Below are 19,026 nucleotides of genomic sequence, written 5' to 3'. Positions count from 1 at the left end.
ACCAAAATCAGAAATATCTAGTAAGTTTTTTGTTTGTATGTGTAATTCAGAGAACCGCAATGTGCTTATCTATTTTTAAGAAGTCAACATGTACTTAATGCAAACAGAGTTCTTCTCATTACCCTGTTTAGCAATTTCTGAATCATGTAAAGGCTCCTGGGAAGGAGAATCCTCCAATTTTTTAATGTCAACCTGAAGCTCAGAATACTGTGTGGGACAACTAGGCCACTGCAGATTGCTGGCAAGCCTTGCTCTCTCCTCCCTGGCTGTCGGGTCATCCCAAATGATCTGTTCATTCTGGGAGGGCTCTGTGTTGACATCAGGAACTATTTGACGCGATTGCCTAAGGAATAAAAGTGACAATTTTAATAAACAGATAACTATAACAAAACCTACACTCATAAATTCCATTAAGTTAGACTGCAATTTTGAGGCTCACTATATGCCCACCATCTAGCAAGGAGTAAGCTACCTCAAAATATTGAGTAAATGCACTTTGGGACATTTTTTTCTCTTCAAAATATTTCTTCCAGAAACTTACAAAATATTTAGAAAACATCTATTTTGATGAAATGTCCACTTATTTAAAACTTCAAAAGGGAAAGTTTACTGTCAAGAAATTATTTTAAAATTCCAAAATGATTGCTATATTTAAAAATGGAATTTCTCTTAATTATACAGGCTTAGGGAAACATGGTAAAGTTTAGAAAACTTTACTTATGAGTACATGTATTTTTATCACTTGAAATAATAAGAACTATAATTAGTACTATAAAAGGGTATTATAAAAGCTGCCTTAAAAGAAGGTCCCTTTGGCTCTTGGTAACCAAACCTCCCAGAGTCCAAGATAGACCAGCCATATACTGAACTAGAGTGAAGTGTTTTATGTCATAATTTTAACAATTCCACTAGAGTAAATATAATTTCAACTATTTTCCTTCTATGTATATACATATAAGTGGAATCTTAACAAATATATTTTACCAAAGCTCATGGTACCCCCAGTGTTCATTTGCCTCAAATACAAGGAAGATAGCCTTTTATTCTGAGTTTATTTATCTACTCTGACTTGGCACAAGAGTTAGGCTCTCTGTAATGACAACACATGATCTGAAGTATATTAAACAAAAAGCCACTTTCACTCAGCATGCAAATATAGAATTGGCCTCATGAAATATATAGGTAGCTTAAGACAGATGCATAGTTCTATCAATCAATTCAAGATAGAAGTTCCCTAATACTCGTCATACAACTGGAGATTCTTCTATCAGGAAAAAGATGAAGTTATACTACTGAACTTGAATCATATCACACTGAGATCTGTAATCACCTTTTCTAGAAGATAAATTTGTAAAGAGAATACAAAATACACCTAGTTTTAATAAGAAATAACTAATTTAGAACTAATATTATTTATACTAACATGACAGAACAGAGAGAATTACCCATTGAATCCATTTCAAATGAGGCAAAGTGGATCCTAAAATCATTTTCTTCTCAGGGGAGGTTACAAAAAATATTAATCACACCACAATGTCAAAGCAGTTGCTTGGTATGGAATAAAGCTTTGTCTGCTTCCTACCCCAAAGTAAGAATTCTAGAACAGCTTGGAACAAGGGACGGAAGGAAAAAAAGCTAGGGAGGAAGGAAAAGCTAGCCAGTAAAAGGCCACATAAGCAGTATATAATATATATACTTTGGGCTAAATAAAGCCCAGTAGTATAACCCTTTTCCTGGTCCTGATATTCTAATCTTTTTCTTTACTGATTGCCACACCCCCACCCCAGGAAAGGTGCAAAATTAGGCTTAACTCGTGGAACTGAGCCAGCAGGAAGCTAAAGAATGAGCTACCCTCCTCTCAAGTCACCGAGTCACTCCTTTTTGCCATCAGTGACGGGTACATACCTCAGTGCCTCCAGGACTCTACTTCGCCCACTGCGGGCAGAGCGAGTGCTATCAGGGGTTGAAGAAGCACTGTTACAACCACTTCTTGAAAGGGAAGCCCTCTGTCCTTGGGGTTTCACTATTGATGTTGCAGACATTATCTCCTGCAGCTGCTTTTGAAAGTTTTCTCTCATCTCCAAGGTCTGTGTCAGAGCTTGAAAACACAAAAATACACCAATTGTTTCTTTTTTATAGCATCTCATTCACATTAACTGTTTTGTCTAGATCTGGTTGAACACAAATTTATTCACTTGACATTTACTGAATACTTACTACAGGCTATAGTAATGTACTAAGACTAGGAATATTCAGAACATAAAGGCAGTCCTTACCAGGACGACTGTGTACGAAAAAAATCAAGAAGCTCTACTAAGACACACTGCTAAGACCTGGTGATTATCCCTTTTGTAGAGCCCCCTGCCTGCTTCTGACCCTCTCCTGTGTTATGTACCACACTCTGAGGTACATTACAGAAATTAACATATGTGATTTTCCCCTGTGGTCCTTGAAAACAGACCACAATATATTTATTTTTGGTTTCCTTGTAGATTAAACACAATGGTACTAAATAAACATTTTTGGAATGAACTGAGTGGGACTAACTAATTAGGTAAGTCATAAGGAAAGCTCCAGTAAGTAGGGTAAAATGAGTATGGAAAATAGAAAATATTAATCCATTAAAAATAGGACATATATAGATACAAATTTATTCACTGCAGTACTCTTTGTAATAGCAAGAAATCAGAACCTGGATGCCCATAAAAGGGACTGATTAAATGGCCATTCATACAATTGTGAAAAGAAGATTCAAAATGAAGCACTGCTAAGAGTCACTTAAAACAGTCAAAGGACGCTGAGAAAGTAGGGCCTACGCACAGTCTCCTGTTTCAGTTCCCAGAACACCATGAACTATTAACTGCTGTCAACTGTGACTTGTCAATTGCCAACTCCACCACCTCCTAGAACATATCCTTCTATTTTGGACTGAAAAAGAGGTATGACCTGTTAGCCAAATAATAATCTTGTATCCATTTATTTTATTTATTTATTTATTTATTTATTTTATTTTAAAGATTTTATTTATTTATTAGAGAGAGAGAAACAGCATGAGAGGGGAGAGGGTCAGAGGGAGAACCACGCTCCCTGCTGAGCTGGGAGCCTGATGTGGGACTCGATCCCAGGACTCTGGTATCATGACCTGAGCTGAAGGCAGTTGCTTAACCAACTGAGCCACCCAGGCACCCTCTTGTATCAGTTTAAACTCTGACAGCATCAGGGGCACCTGGGTAGCTCAGCTGGTTAAGTGTCTGCCTTCAGCTCAGGTCATGATCCCAGGGTCCTGGGATGGAGCCCCGCATCTGGCTCCCTGCTCAGTGGGGAGCCTGCTTCTCCCTCTCCCTCTGCCCTTCCTCCGGCTTGTGCTCTCTCTCAAATAAATAAAATGTTTAAAAAAAAAAAACTCTGACAACACCAATTATATTTCTTTCAAAACAAGTTACATAACCTTGTGGGGTTTTTGCCTATATAAGCTTGTCCTCCCTGCTTGCAATAAGGAGTTTCAGTGAACTATATCACCCGCAATCCTGAAAACCCCAAATAATAGCTTTTGGTTGCTTTACAGCCTCTTCTTCTTGGTCAACACAATGAATACTATACAGTTGGGAAAAAAAAAAAAGAAAGAAAAAGACCAAAGAAGCTCATGTACCAATATGAAACACTGCACAAGTTGAACTATTAAGCAAAAAGATAAAGATCAAAGTATAAAACAGCATATATAGTATGTCCACCCTTTATATTTTTTTAAAAAAAGTGCAGAAGAGAACATATGTATTTATGATCGATTGTGTATGCATAAAACTGTAGGACACATAAGCAACTAAAAACATTGGAAGAGTGGGAGAAACTCTTCATGCATCCTTCCATACCTTTAAACCATGTGCATATGTCAAAATATATTATACATATACTAAAGCTTTTTGAAAGTTACTGGAAAGAACTGAACCAAAGAACAAATTTTTACAAAACCATCAATTCCACTTACCTTTAACAAAATAGGGCTGTATCACACTACCTCTGTAAAATACCTAGTTCCACAGATTTCATAAGTTTCACACTTGTAAATCACTAAAGCTTTGCATATTATTACTTAATGATTGGCATGGAACTTCAATTCAATCCTCAAATATATGCTTTATAGAGACACAGAAAACAACTTTGTTTTTCCAAGCAAAGGAAGCATTCTGTATGAAAGATATATATTTGTAAACAAAATTTTTTTGTAATTTAAAATATTTTACCTCCTTTAGAGTCATTCCTTCCATCTCCATTTGATGTTGCTGATTCTTTATTACTGGTGGTTATACTGTCTATATCGTTTTCTTCTATAGGCAAATGATTTGGCTATTCAAGGAAGAAAGTTACAATTTCTTAAACCAAGTCACTGCATAAAGTTTCACAGCACTGTATGATTATACATTCAGCTTAAGGAGGAGGTAAATGTGTTATCCATATTATCTACCTCATCATCCTTTGTTGTTGAATCTGCTGAGAGTAGTCGACTATTAGAGAGTCTGCCATCTTGCACTGTACTGATATCCAAGCTCATTTTGGGATTGTAAGTATGTGGATAAAGAGATTCAGGAAGATGTTTATACTCTTGCGCACACTGCAATATAATGGCATGCTTTAAAACAGGACTGAAAAACATCTTAGTGAATAAATTACGTTAAGTAGAATAAGGACAACCAATACATTATGTCCTAAGACAGCAGAAGTTTGCAGAATTAAAATTTTGCAAAAGTAGGTGACACTGAAACATACCATCATACAAATGACTAAATTGTTCTAATTTTAATGTCATGTACGCTGAAGAGTAAGATCTAACTCATTCCTATGCTTTTGCCAAGATATCATTCATAGTCCTGGGAATACCCAGAAAGAAAACAGTTCTAAACTGCATTGGCATGCTAAATTAATTCTCCTTAAATTACTATATTATCTTTCACATCATTTTTAATTAGGGAAAAGAATCAGAGAAATCAGAAAGAGTACCCATTAAAAACGCAAGTATTTAGGGACTGATCTTAAATTTTTAATGCCAAAGAAATGAAATGTGCACTGTTAACTAAGGTTACCAAACTTGTTTACATACATGGAAACTGGTTTGTGTCCTGAAACAATGTTTGTGTACATTCTCATTTAATAGAGAGGGAAGGAAAAAAAGTATTGCTTACTTCTAAAAGCCAGTGTTCTGAAACAATGTGTACTCCTCTTTCTTTTACAGATTTATACTCTCGGTTAGTGTCATTTGGTCGGCCTTGATAAATGAAATGAGTCACCGTTTCATCAAAACTCCATCTGAAACAACCAAATTTTAAAAAACAAATAACTAAGACAAATATCTGAGTTTAAGATGATCATTGCTCTCTACGAACAGAATATATTCACCTTCACGAAACTTTCACTATCTAGAGTAATCATGGACATTAAATGACAGGCTCCATTTTTTTGGGTGGGGGGTCAAATTTTACACATATATCTCTAGGTATGTAAGTTCAGAGATCTGGAGGGTAGTCTTTAAAAATATTACTTGCTTCTTTATACTTTTTTGAATTGTTTAAATTTTCTTTTTTTACAATGAGTATCACTTTATAGTAACAATAAAGGTATTTTAAAATCAATCAAATAGGCAAAGCATCCAATCTGTCCTCCAGTTATTGGCAGTTACTAGTCATTGTACATTTCCTCTGTGTGCCATAATAAACTATGTACTTTACACAACATCTCACCTATTCCTCTCAACAATCCTAACACACTGATATTATTATATCCACTTTACAGATAAGGAAACTGAACGTTAAGTAACATATTTAAGGATATTCAGTAAGTGGTAGAGCCAGTTTTGACTTCAAAACCCATACTCTTAATGAGTACATTAGCCTACAATCTCTTGATTCTTCCCATGGAATAGTTTCTTGACCTAGGAAAATAATTTAAAAATTGTAAAATATATACTATCCTTCTTAAAATCAAGTAAAAACAAGAGAAAGGAAAAATTTTATTTCTGAATATAATCACCAAAATAAATAGGTTTCTCATTATGGACACTTAACATACTTTCCATTTCCTAAATAAGAAATAACTCTATTTTCTATTTTTTTAATTTTTTATTGTTATGTTAATCACCATACATTACATCATTAATTCTTGATGTAGTGTTCCATGATTGTTTGTGCATAACACCCAGTGCTCCACACAGAACGTACCCTCTTTAATACCCATCACCAGGCTAACCCATCCCCCCACCCTCCTCCCCCATCACCAGGCTAACCCATCCCCCCACCCTCCTCCCCTCTAGAACCCTCAGTTTGTTTTTCAGTTTCTCTCATGGTTCGTCTCCCCCTCCGACTTACTCCCCTTCATTCTTCCCCTCCTGCTATCTTCTTCTTTTTCTTTTTTCTTAACATATGTTGCATTATTTATTTCAGAAGTACAGATCTGTGATTCAACAGTCTTGCACAATTCACAGCGCTCACCATAGCACATACCCTACCCAATGTCTATCACCCAGCCACCCCATCCCTCCCACCCCCACCACTCCAGCAACACTCAGTTTATAACTCTACTTTCTAAATAGCCAAGTTAAACAAATTAAAAAGGCATATTTCCTTCTAAATTATATTATAAACATCTCTATTTCCTACTCTATTGTCTGTGTTTCCTTCAAAATAATAGTAAAGAACACCTTGCCTAATTTAGTCGTTAGTCTAATAGTTGTTTCTACTTCTGTTAGGGAAAACAATACAAACTTAAATAAATTATAAAGATAATTAAAAAAATAAGAGGAACACTTCTGCCCGATTCATCTTGCTTCATGCCTCACTGCAATAATATGGAAAATGTGAGTTTCAGTCCTCCGAGATCCTTTAATGACAGACTGTCAATGCTCCTAAAAGGTTTAGATCAGGAATTAGCAAATTTTTTCTTACAAGGCCAGATGATAAATATTTTAGGCTTTGCAGGGCAAAAAGTTGTTGTAAACGTAAAAAGTTAAAACTACTCAACTCTTGCCTTGTATGAAAGCAGCCATAGATAATATGTAAACTAATAGGCATGGCTGTGTTCCAATAAAACCTCACTTAGAAAAACAGATGGCTGATCTTCTGGTCTAGATCAGTGCTTTCAGCAAAATTGTTACCTTACAAGCTATTTTGTAAATTTGTGGGAGTGATTTTGGTTGTTAAAATAATGTGTTTATATGATGAGGGGTGGTACAAGCATTTAGTAAGGTCAAGGGATACTAGAAATTCTGAGGAAGAGTTATACATACAATTATCCCGTATCTTGCATGATTTTCTAATGTCCTGACACAAATTCAGAGGTTAAAAAAAAAAAAGTTTGTTTATAATAATCTGAGGCCTGTTTTACTTATAAACACAAGTGAGTTTTTATTTTTTCAGTTTAAATATACACTAATGTATCGAACATCCAACTACTAAGCAACTGATGGAAGACTATACTTTGCTTAATCTGTAACTTTGCCAGATTGTGAACAACTCTTGGTGAAGTCCTGTTACTGACAGAAACGCTGCTCATGGTATCTGAGTCTCTGTATCTGTTTCAGCCTTGTGGCTGCAGCATTTTAAGTGATTTTACATATGTATGTAAACATATGAATACTCTGGGGCGCCTGGGTGGCTCAGATGGTTAAGTGTCTGCCTTCAGCTCAGGTCATGATCCCAGGGTCCTGGGATCGAGTCCTGCATCGGGCTCCCTGCTTCTTGGGAGCCTGCTTCTCCCTCTGCCTCTCTCTCTGTCTCTCATGAATAAATAAAATCTAAAAACAAACAAAAAAAATCATATGAATACTCTGTTTTCTTCCAGTGTCATCAGGCACAGGCATTTACATACTAAACAAATTCTATGATTATGTGCCTTCTGATGACTTTCATTTTTTAAAATTATAAAGTAGTTAAGTTATGGGGTGCCTAGGTGGCTCAGTTGGTTAAGTGTCCAACTCCTGATCTCAGCTCAGGTCTTAATCTCAGGGTAATGAGTTCAAGCCCTGTACTGGGCTCCACATTGGGCGTGGCACCTAATTAAAAAAAAAAAGTAGTTGTTATATTTGTGAAATCCTTTTAGAAGAGGTAATGCTATGACATGCTGAGGAGATCTGGCCTAGATGTTTAACTGTAGGAAGTGGGAGGCAGTGTCAGATGATCTCTTCAGGATGCTCAGGTTCTAGCTTATGGATGGGAATAAGTGGGACAGTTTCATTTGAGAACAGATTACCCTATGAACATATAAATATTGTAACCTCTACATATTAAAGTAGAGACTTCACCAAGTCTGAGAAATCCCTTTCAGGAATAGATTTTTTTAAAGATTTATTTATTTAGAGAGTGAGTAAGCGTGTGCACGAGTTGGGGGTGGGGGTGGAGGGACAGAGGGAGAGGGAGATAAAGTCTTAAGCAGACTCCTTGCTGAGTGCAGAGTCCGACGGAGGGCTCAATCTCATGACCCTGATATCACAGTCTGAGCCAAAGCCAAGAGATGTACACTTAACTGACTGCACCACACAGGCGCCCCAAGGAACAGATTTAAGCAAACTTTCAATCAGTTAAATCTTATTTAGGAATTTCAGCAACAGATTCTATTTTTCACACTGAGAGGACTGGCATTTTAAGTCTTATTAAAATTCAAGTTCTATAGGTTCCTTTTATGTCTTACATCAAGTCCACATGCAAAGAGAATATACAATAAAGCACTCAACTTTGACAAATATACAGACCCTCAAAGGACTCTTGTGAGAATGAAATGAGATAAAGCTTGGCTCATACTAAGAGCTCAGCAACTGGTAAAAGGTAATATGAATATAATAATATGTAATCATATAGTAGATACAAAACAGGTAATACAAACATTAGTTCTAACAAGTAAAGCTTTTCTAAAACAGATACATTAAACACATTAAGATGCTTATAACTATCTCAGATACATTTTATTTTTATTCTCCTGATCTAATTTATCAAATAGAAAGCTAACCAAAGTAACACTTACCAAAGGTGAAGATAAAGCCAAACGTATTTCTCAAACTGTCTGTTACTTATAGAACCAGTCATTATGCTATCTACAAATGGTTGAATACAAGTGATTAAGAAACCTAGCACTGCCGACAGTGGAGTACGATGGACTCAAGACTGGCTGGCATGGGTAAGGCTCTCTCAATCCCTGGCACACATACCATCTATGCTAGAGGCTGTCTCTAGCATGGCTGTCAGGTGGAGGGCAGATCTGATAATCTATACCTCTAAAGTAGTGAAAATGAATAGAAATTACACCATGCTACAAAAAAGACCATTTGAGGGGTGCCTGAGTGGCTCAGTTGGTTAAGCGACTGCCTTCGGCTCGGGTCATGATCCTGGAGTCCTGGGATCGAGTCCCACATCGGGCTCCCTGCTCAGCAGGGCATCTGCTTCTCCCCCTGACCCTCTTCCCTCTCGTGCTCTCTAGCTCTCATTCTCTCTCTCTCAAATAAATAAATAAAATCTTTAAAAAACAAAAAACAAAAAACAAAAAAGACCATTTGATTCCTGGAGGGCTGCAGCACTGCTCACAGGAGGGCTCTACTCTGAAACTCACTAAGGTACAAATACGCTTAATCTCACACCTCGTATCTCATATGAGTGAATGTGCCATGAATCTTTTACTGAATGTATTAGGCAAAGATTCTTCTTGTACTCGTAATTCATGGAACCCAAGTTTCTAAGTTTCTAGAATAGTGAGTGGCACAAAATAGGTTCTCAAATATTGGTTGCACATACCCTAAAAAATACACATAGCAACGTGAACTGATAATGGGAGTGAGTATTTTTCAAGGATGTAGTAAACGAAAAATCAACTGGAGATACCGCAGACAATATGACATGCTAAAAGGCAAAATAAATGGTCCTTTGTGGATGCTCACAATAGCTTTAGGTTTTCCTATATGTGTAGATAATATCAGTACCAAAACAGAAAGATGTGTCAACTACCTGTAATCTGCTCCCAGAGACGCTGCAATCCCATTCAGTTCACCCTGCTTCTTACTGAGTTTCTTACTCACACATACCACTACCTTGTGAAGTGGCTTGGGGGTTTCTTCCTGTCCATAGGAAAGAAAAGAAACAGATCAACTATTATTGTTTGAAATATTTTATCTACAACTTGCCTTTAATAAGAGATCTAATTCTACCTTCTCCGATTGGGCATCCTTCAGTGGAGGGCTGGCAGACAGAGCAACAGCATTTCGAGAGCTATTTGCCAAAGCAAGTTTCAAGTTTCTGACAATGACTTCTGAAAGTGGCGTACTCAGTTTCCTTTTCTGCTGGCTAGGACCTCCTGGAGTTTCCAAGGCTGCAAGTGCATCCTGTATGTATGTCAGGGGAGAGAGAGAGGGCGAGAAAGAAGAGGAGGAGGAAGAGGATTGGAAAGGACAGAAGGGAAGAGGGGACAGTAGGGAACAGGAAGGTCAACAGTACAGGAAAGAGAAAAGGGAGAGGTCAGAGAGAGAATCCTCAAAATTAACTGGATTACAGCTTTAGCCTCCTCCAGTTTTCCTCCAAACAACAAAAAGAATGAAATATTATCTGCATCTGAACATAATAAAGAAAAAAAACTTCATACTGTCCAGCAAATGCTTACATTTTCAGCTGTACTCACCATATTTGGCTGAACCTTAGAGTGGGAGGTGCAGTTAAAATTAAGGACACCAAAAAGCAAAATGAACAAACAATAAACATGGAAGGAAACAAGCAAGGATGGATACGAGCAAGATCTGAACTGTAAGATTAGTAAGTTGGCTGTACTGAGAATTGTGAAAAATCCTCAAAAGGACAAAATACATTCCTGTTCCCAAGCCACCCACAGTTCCCTCATGAGAAGGGATCACTGTTACCCAGGACACTGCTGCTCCTCTTTTCCATCTGTATAGTACTCCATGCACACAGCTGACTGTATTTACCACTGCTCAACTGATGAATATTTAGGTTAACAATCTTTTGCAAGTATAATGATGCAACCAACTACCTTGTACACACACCATTTTGCACATGTAAGGATAAAGGGAAACATTTAAGCAAAATTTATGTAACAATGTTGACATTCTCACAAGCAAAGCATTAGAGTGTTTCCCAACATGTTTGATAGCACAGTGGGTAATCAGATTTTTTTTTTGCCCATCTGATAGGTTAAAAAAATTTAACTGTATGCTTTCCCACTCTTTTCTACTAAACGAGATTAAACATCTTTATGCATGTATAATACTTCTATTTTTTTGTGACAGCTATCTCTTCCTAACTTTTGCCCATTTTTTCCCCATTGCTTTTTTTTTTTTAAAGATTTTATTTATTTATTTATTTATTTAGAGAGTGAGAGTGCAGGGGGAAGGGCAGAGGGAGAATCTCAAGCAGACTACGAGCTGAGCACAAGCCAGGCGCAGGGCTCGATCCCACAACCCTGAGATCATGACCTGAGCTGAAATCCAGAGTCAGATGCTTAACGGACTGAGCCACCCAGGTATCCCGCTTTGGCTTTTTTTTTATTCACTTGCCTGAATATATTTGTATGAGTTTGTATGTATACATATCCATTGAGATATACATATATTTGTTCCCAATTTGTTGTCAAATTTTTGCCATGGAGAATTTTTAAATACTTTTATTGCACATTTATAAAATCTGGGGCTGAATGTGGAGAATTTTTTAATGCTGTCAGATTCATATGAACCTTTTATTTCTTTTGAGGTATATGTTATAGTTAGAAAGGTCTTCCTTGGGGCGCCTGGGTGGCTCAGTTAAGCGTCTGCCTTCAGCTCAGGTCATGATCCCAGGATCCTCGGATTGAGCCCCACATCTGGCTCCTGGCTCAGCAGGGAGCCTGCTTCTCCCTCTGCCTGCTGCTCTCCCTGCTTGTGCTCTGTCAAAAAAATAAATAAAATCTTAAAAAAAAAAAAAAAAAGGCCTTCCTAATGCTGGGATTATTGAAAAACAAACTTACTCTTTCATGGCCTATTCTATTATTTTTATGCCTTTATTTCTTGTATTTAAATATCTAATCCTCTGAAATTTATTCTCATGTAAGGGGTGAGTTTTCATCCCGTTTTCTCAGATGGTTACCCAGTTGCCTGATTTGAATGCCACCTTTATCATATAATACATTCTCCTATCTATGGGGTGTAATCCTGTGTATTAATAGGAGTACTCATGTAATGACACACTGCTTCAATTACTGCAACTTCATACAATGCTTGAATAACTAGTAGGGCTACTGCCTACCCTCGATTATCCTTTTAAGATTTTATTTATTTGAGAGAGTGAGGGAGAGAGAGAGAGAGCTGGGGGAGAGGGAGAGGGAGAAGCAGACTCCCCGCCAAGCAGGAAGCCCAACGTGGGGATCGATCTCAGGACCCTGGGATCACGACCCGAGCCAAAGGCAGATGCTTAACCAACTAAGCCACCCAGGCGTCCCTCTTTTCAGATTTTTAATACTATTTTTGCTTGCATTTTTAATAGGATTTATATTACCTTTATAGATCTTTACAATGTTTAACCTTCTTTGTGAGAATATGGAAAGACTTTCTATTTGCTAAAGTTTTTCAAAGATTCCTATATAGCATTTAAAAAGATTCTTCAAACAAAAAAAATCAACCTCGCATAACACAGCTACCTGCTTTCTGCACCTGTTCCATTCACATTGCTTCCTTTCTGGTATTTCCCCCACTTAAGCATTAGATCCCAACCTCACTCACAACTCAAGGGATGTGGTTTCAGCAATTCTCCCCTCTTGTCTACATCAACTGGATCTCTACTAGACTGGCCATACTGGCATACAGTTATTTCTTTTCTTTTCTTTTTTTTTTTAAGATTTTATGTATTTATTTGGCAGAGAGAGAGAGCACAAGCAGGGGGGAGTGCTTTGGGAGAGGGAGAAGCAGGCTCTCCGCTGAGCAAGGGAGCCTGATGGCCCGATGCCAGGACCCCGGGATCATGACCTGAGCCGAAGGCACTGAGCCACTCAGGCTCCCCTACAGTTATCTGTCCTATCTTGAAAATAAAACAACCTTCTTTTGACTCTACTATGCCCTACAGCAACCACCCCATTTCTTGGTTCCCCTTTACAGGTAAGATTCCTCAAATGCACTGTTTATATTCAATGTCTATAAACTTCTCACATTCCCATATGAATCTATACTGGCTTCCACTTCCACCATGTCATCAAAACACTTCCTGTTAAGATCACCAGTGACCTCCACAATGCTACATCCAGTGGTCAATTTTCTGTTCTGACCTTTCTTGACTTTCAGCAGCATCTGACACAATTAACTATTCTTCCTCAAATATTTTCTTATGTGGCCTCTAAGACAATCTCTAGGCTTTCTCTTCCCTCACTGGTGGCTCCTTCTCAGTCTCCCCTGCTGGTTCTTCCTCTAAATGTGAATCCCTCAGAGTGTTCCTTGGACATTTCTCTTCTCCTGCTCACTTGGCATCTATTCTCATATGGCTTTAAATATTACCTACAAACTCGAATCCCCAAATTTCTTTCTCTAGCCCAGATCATTACCCAAACTTCAAGCTATGTATGTAACTACCTATTTGACAACAGTACTTGGATATCTTAACAGGCATCTCAAACTTTATGTGTCAAAAATACAAACTCTTGATCTGAGGCCCTGATCCCAACCCGTTCCATTCAACTCAGTTGATTGGCAGCTCCTTTCTTCTAATCTCTCAGACCAAAATTTTGGAGGAGGATTCAAATTCCAAACATTTAAACACCTGCCATGTACTAGGGAAAACTGATGGAGAACAATCATTATCTAGACATAACCTTGTAAAATTATTAGATTTTAAAGATAAAAGAAAACTCCACATGGCCTTCAGGCAAAAAAGATGAAATTAACTTACAAAAACAACACAATTAGACTGGCATCAGAATTTTCAAAAACAATATATACAAAGAAAGGCAGCAGTGGATTAGCATTTTCAGGAAACTCAAGAAACAAAAAAATGCAAATCAGGAACAGTACATCCAAATAATCTGTTGAAAAATCAGGTCTTGGTAAAGGTTTTGAATGTGTAGAACTCAGGAAATATTGTACACGTGTCCTTCCCGAGTATTCTAGAGGATGCACTTCATCCTACCAACAGATGATGGGGAAACTTCACAAAGGAATGACAGTGAGCATTTCACATATTTGACTGTAGAGTTAAGACTAAACAAGGGTGAGGTCCATGGGCTAAAAAAAATATATAAACATTTTATTTTCTGACAAAGTAGATAAATGTAATTAAAAACAGTGGAAGAGAGAAAATGGAGAAACAGAATAAGATTACTGACTGCAACAGAAGCAGCAGGGGTCAAAACATCATTTACAACTGACAAAAGGTTAAGTAAGAAGGGGGTTTAAGGGCACCATAAGAATAAAACTAACAAACCCTTTCCTAAATAAGGAAAAACAAAAAAGAAAAACAGATACCTGAAGAAACATGTAACATACACACATAGATAACATAAAGTAATTACAATATATGACAGAAATGAGACCAAGTATAAATCATATTAAATGTGAATGTGCCTAAGTTGCCTGGTTGAAAGAAAAAGATTTTTTAAATGGCTCATAAAGCAAAACTCAATTCTATGCTCAATTCTACCTTTAAAATACAGCAATCCCCAAAGACTAAAATGAAGGAATGCACAGGATTATAAGGCAAATGAAAATCACAAGATAGTATGAAGGTAGACTTCAAGCCAAAAAGTATTAAATGAGAAAAAGAACATATTCCAAGTTACATTAATAGTTATGTCTATGCACTAATTAACATAGCAAACCACATGAGATGCAAGAAACAGAAACACACATTAGGAAACTTGAAAACACCACTTAGTAGGAGTTCAATGAACAAAAAATAGGAAAGGATATAAAAGATCTAAACAACATAATCAGTAAGTCATATCGTGTGTGTGTGTGTGTGTGTGTGTGTGTGTGTGTGTGTGTGTAGCAAAGACTATCCATGTTGGAGAATACATCTTCTCATAAAATGTTCTCAAAAATCAAGAAGTGTTCTCAAAAACTGATCGGCTCAGTTGGTTAAGCGACTGCCTTCGGCTCAGGTCATGATCCTGGAGTCCCGGGATCGAGTCCCACATCGGGCTTCCTGCTCAGCGGGGAGTCTGCTTCTCCCTCTGACCCTCTTCCCTCTCGTGCTTTCTATCTCTCATTCTCTCTCTGAAATAAATAAATAAAATCTTTGAAAAAAAATTAAAAAAAAACCTGATCATATATCAGGGCACAAAGATCAGTAAGTTCTATGAAGTAGAAATATTACAAACAACACTCTAATCACAATGTAATAAAACAAGAAATTAAAAACAAAACAAAGCCTTTCCATCTGGAAAGTAATGAAAATTCTATTTCTGAATAAAGGGTATATGAGTATTCCTTCTAATATTTTTATTTTGCAACTTTTTTTAAGTCAGAAATTATTTCCAAGTGAAAAGTAAAAAAACAAAAACAAACCAAAAACCTAAAACCAAAACCCCAACTTATAATTCCTTGTTGGCAAGGATGGGGGACACTGGGTGCTCAACACATTACGAGTAGGAGTATAAACTGGTACAACCACTTTGACAGTTAGTCTCTACTAAAGTTGAAATATGACCCAGCAATTTCACTTTTAGGCGTATACCAAAAAGAAATGCATACACACATATTTCAAAAGACATGCACAAGAATGTCTACATGATTTGTAAGAGCAAAAATCTAGTAGCCATCTAAATGCTCATCAATAGTAGAATGGGTATGTAAATTGTGGTATACCCATTTAATGGAATATTATGCAGCAGTGAAACCAATGAACTAAAGTTACAGGAACAAGGACACAGCTTTCAAACAGGTTGAACAAAAAAAAGGCTCAAGAAGAATATATATTATAATTCTACGTTTAAAAGTAAAAAAAAAAAACCAAGCATAATAAAACTAGTGTTAGAAGTCAGGAGTGTTACCTCTGGAAGGAAGGAGGAAACAGTGATGAAGGAGAGGCATGAGGAAGGCTCTATGGCACTGGCAATGATCTCTTTCTGAACATGTACAGTGGCCTTCCAGCTGTTAACTTTAACATTTACAGGACATTTGTTGTACTTTTCTGATGTATGCCAAATAAAAATTAAATAGAAGATTTTTAAAATATGAGGCCTAACGTGTTCAATTTTATGATTATTTCATGGGCCCTACTGTTGAGTAAAAAATTCAATGTACCATATTACATCAATTTGAAGAACCACTGATTGTAAGATGAAGTACCATTTTATGTATTACCAAAAAGGAAAAAAAAAAAGCCCCCAAAACCAGCCCCCCAAAAAGAAAGGAAAAAAAGAAAAAAGAAAAACCCTGCTAAGTAAACTATGACTCTAAATGATAAAACTTTTAAATGTGTTTTGTGCCTTCACTGAGACTATTTCAGAACCATCAGCTTTCTGCAAGGTATCTAAAGAAGAATGGTGTCAATGACTGGTAATATTTCTATTTTTCTTGCCTACTAGTATCATTTCATCTACTATTCAAAGAGTCTGTGAGCTAAGAGACCTTAGAGATCATCTAGATATACTCCATGATTTTACAGATAGAGATAAACTCCAGCCCAAAGAGGTTAACCTGCCTTAAAAGACAGCAAGAAGCAAAACAGAAGCCTGATTCTAGATCTGTTCTCAAACCAGTGATTTTTCTCTATTTCTTAAGGCATAATGATCAGTGTTAATGATAGTACCAAATGTTACTTTTTCGAGCAAAGGTTTTGCTTGGTGAGAACTATCCAAAGTATCAATTTATATTTATTTTCTGAAGACGAACAATCTGTAAATTTTATAAACCTACTCCTAAACACACCAGTAAAAATTATTAGAATGTTGCTTTATGTTTTTTTAAGTAGGCCCCATGCCCAGCATGGAGCCCAACACTGTGCTTGAACTCCAGACCCTGAGATTAAGCCCTGAGCCGAGATCAAGAGTCAGACACTTAACCGAGTGAGCCACCCAGGTGTCCAGAATGTTGCTTAATACCCTATCAGCAGAACTCCAACAGATGATTAGTACAGTAATTGTGCAAAGGCTCATGGATAAAAAATCATCAACAATGATTTTAATAGCCATTTGAAAGGCCAACAGCTACTAAAGGAATAGTGAAGAAAATCATTTTTGGGGAATAAGAGGAAACCATTTATTGACAAATAAACTCTTGATCTGTGAATGAATTTCTCAGAAAAGGAGCCATCCTCCAGTGCTCAGGAGATCAAACAAAGATGCAGACTTAACCCATCTTTTCAAGGGAAATGACTGCAAAATAAGGTGATAATAGACACATTCTTGGAGGGAAAGCACTGAGGGTACTGCTAGAATCAAAATATAAGTAGCAATGGGTTTATATCATAGTTTATAAAATCATTTCATCACACCATTTCATTTGATCCTTAAGATAAATCTGAGTTTTCAGAGCAAATGATAGCCTCTTTGTACAAAAGAAAAAGCCTATGCTTGGATATGTTAAATGATCTGTCCAGAGTCATACTGTTCGTGATCTGGGACTTGAACCCAGTCCTGATTTCACACCATTTTACCTCCAGCTGTTATCTCAACCCTAAGTATATGATGGAACGCGATAATATGAATCTACCTGCCAGTATCTCTGGAAAACTTACTACCACAAACTTTAGAGGTGATGCAGAATTTGGAGCTTTAACTTTAATATACTATGAATTGTTAATGGTTAACTCCAGGACTGTTTTCTATAAACCCTACCTTCACATCAAAGGAAGGTTTGAAGAGTTTGTCCTTGGACAGAAATTTTGATGGTGTATCCAGATGTAAGGAGGGCTCCTTCTGAAGTCGCTGTCCCACTGGTGGGGAGACTGAAACCTGTCTGGTGTGTTGTGAGATCACAGCACGGAAAGCTTTACTCTGAAAGCGGTTCATATCTAAAGGTGTAACAGCTGTTTTCCTGTGAGTTTCCAGTTGTGCAACAGGATGCTCCAGAGTATCTGGATTTAGATTCACCCTGTTTGTTATTTCAGTTTCCAAACTTTGTTCTAGAGATTTAAAATGAAAAGAAACAAATGTGAGCCACTAAGGTCATCTTTTATCTCTAAAGAGGCATACACAAAGTGATACTCTTATATCATACTGTTAGTTTTCATGTGAATTCTCAAGTACACTTTAAGTCACAAAGTTATATGCCTACTTTCCAAGAAACAAACCAAATGATGTATTAAAATATGTTGAGTTAGACAAAGCATAACAATTGAAACAATGAATGAAATTAGACTTCCTATTTCATCATATTGTAGCTTGAAATATTTTTAATAAACCTCACGATTTGCCAATTATATGTGTCATCTTAGTCAATGGCAGTTAAAAAAAAAACAAACCCAATTACATATACTCTGAGTTAACAACTACAGTGAAGTTTTTAAAAAGTTCTTAGTGAAATTTTAATATGACCTAAATGTCACTTTGCCTCAGTTGTAAAATTTCCAGTCTGTCTGGGTAAGCAATAATGGCTCTGAGAGCTGTTCCCAAGCTACTGCCTTGTCCCTGAAGTTTGCCTAGGGATGCCATCATCTTAGAAGAGGGGGTACTGTGTCCTCCCACCAGCCTTTTTTCAACATTTAACAAAAACACTTAATAGATGGCTATGCCATGCCAGGTCCAATGCTAGACAATGGAAATATATAACGCACAAGACATGCATATTCTTTGCCCTTTCAGAGCCTGTAACTGAGTAGGGAGATGTGAAAGCAAACTAGAATTACACCACTGGGATCAAAGGTTCAAAGGGGATAATGCAGGGAGTTTTGGCAAGACAAAGGCTATAGTTGGTGGGTCAAGGAAGGCTTCCCAGAACTGAAAGATAAGGACAAAGAGGCAAGCATGAGGTGCGCTAGAGAAAAGACACAGAAGTCCAAAGATGAGAGGAAGCGAGAGCACATGATTGACATGGTGTGTCAGTGTGAGCCACAGAAGGAACAATAAATGGGATCCTAGCTCACATCGTAA

The 19,026-nt window shown here is 37.1% G+C and overlaps 1 protein-coding gene across 5 annotated transcripts in view; it reads right to left on the bottom strand.

Annotated features, from left to right (window-relative positions):
- TOPBP1 (DNA topoisomerase II binding protein 1) overlaps window positions 1-19,026 on the bottom strand; it is a 78,661-nt gene that overhangs the window by 24,727 nt on the left and 34,908 nt on the right. For all 5 annotated transcript variants that reach the window (XM_028099181.1, XM_028099183.1, XM_028099185.1 and 2 more), the window contains 8 exons: window positions 17,773-18,059; window positions 10,178-10,351; window positions 9,978-10,087; window positions 5,178-5,301; window positions 4,463-4,609; window positions 4,242-4,344; window positions 1,906-2,098; window positions 123-343 (listed from right to left, as the gene is read on the bottom strand). In XM_028099181.1, coding sequence (XP_027954982.1) covers window positions 123-343; window positions 1,906-2,098; window positions 4,242-4,344; window positions 4,463-4,609; window positions 5,178-5,301; window positions 9,978-10,087; window positions 10,178-10,351; window positions 17,773-18,059 — 1,359 coding nt within the window. The remainder of the gene's footprint in view (window positions 1-122; window positions 344-1,905; window positions 2,099-4,241; window positions 4,345-4,462; window positions 4,610-5,177; window positions 5,302-9,977; window positions 10,088-10,177; window positions 10,352-17,772; window positions 18,060-19,026) is intronic.

The sequence above is a fragment of the Eumetopias jubatus genome, unplaced genomic scaffold, assembly GCF_037043125.1.
Source record: "Eumetopias jubatus isolate StellerSeaLion01/CBP00866 unplaced genomic scaffold, mEumJub1_p1.0 scaffold_1, whole genome shotgun sequence".
Classification (NCBI taxonomy): domain Eukaryota; kingdom Metazoa; phylum Chordata; class Mammalia; order Carnivora; family Otariidae; genus Eumetopias; species Eumetopias jubatus.
This window is presented reverse-complemented; position numbering and strand designations above follow the sequence as displayed.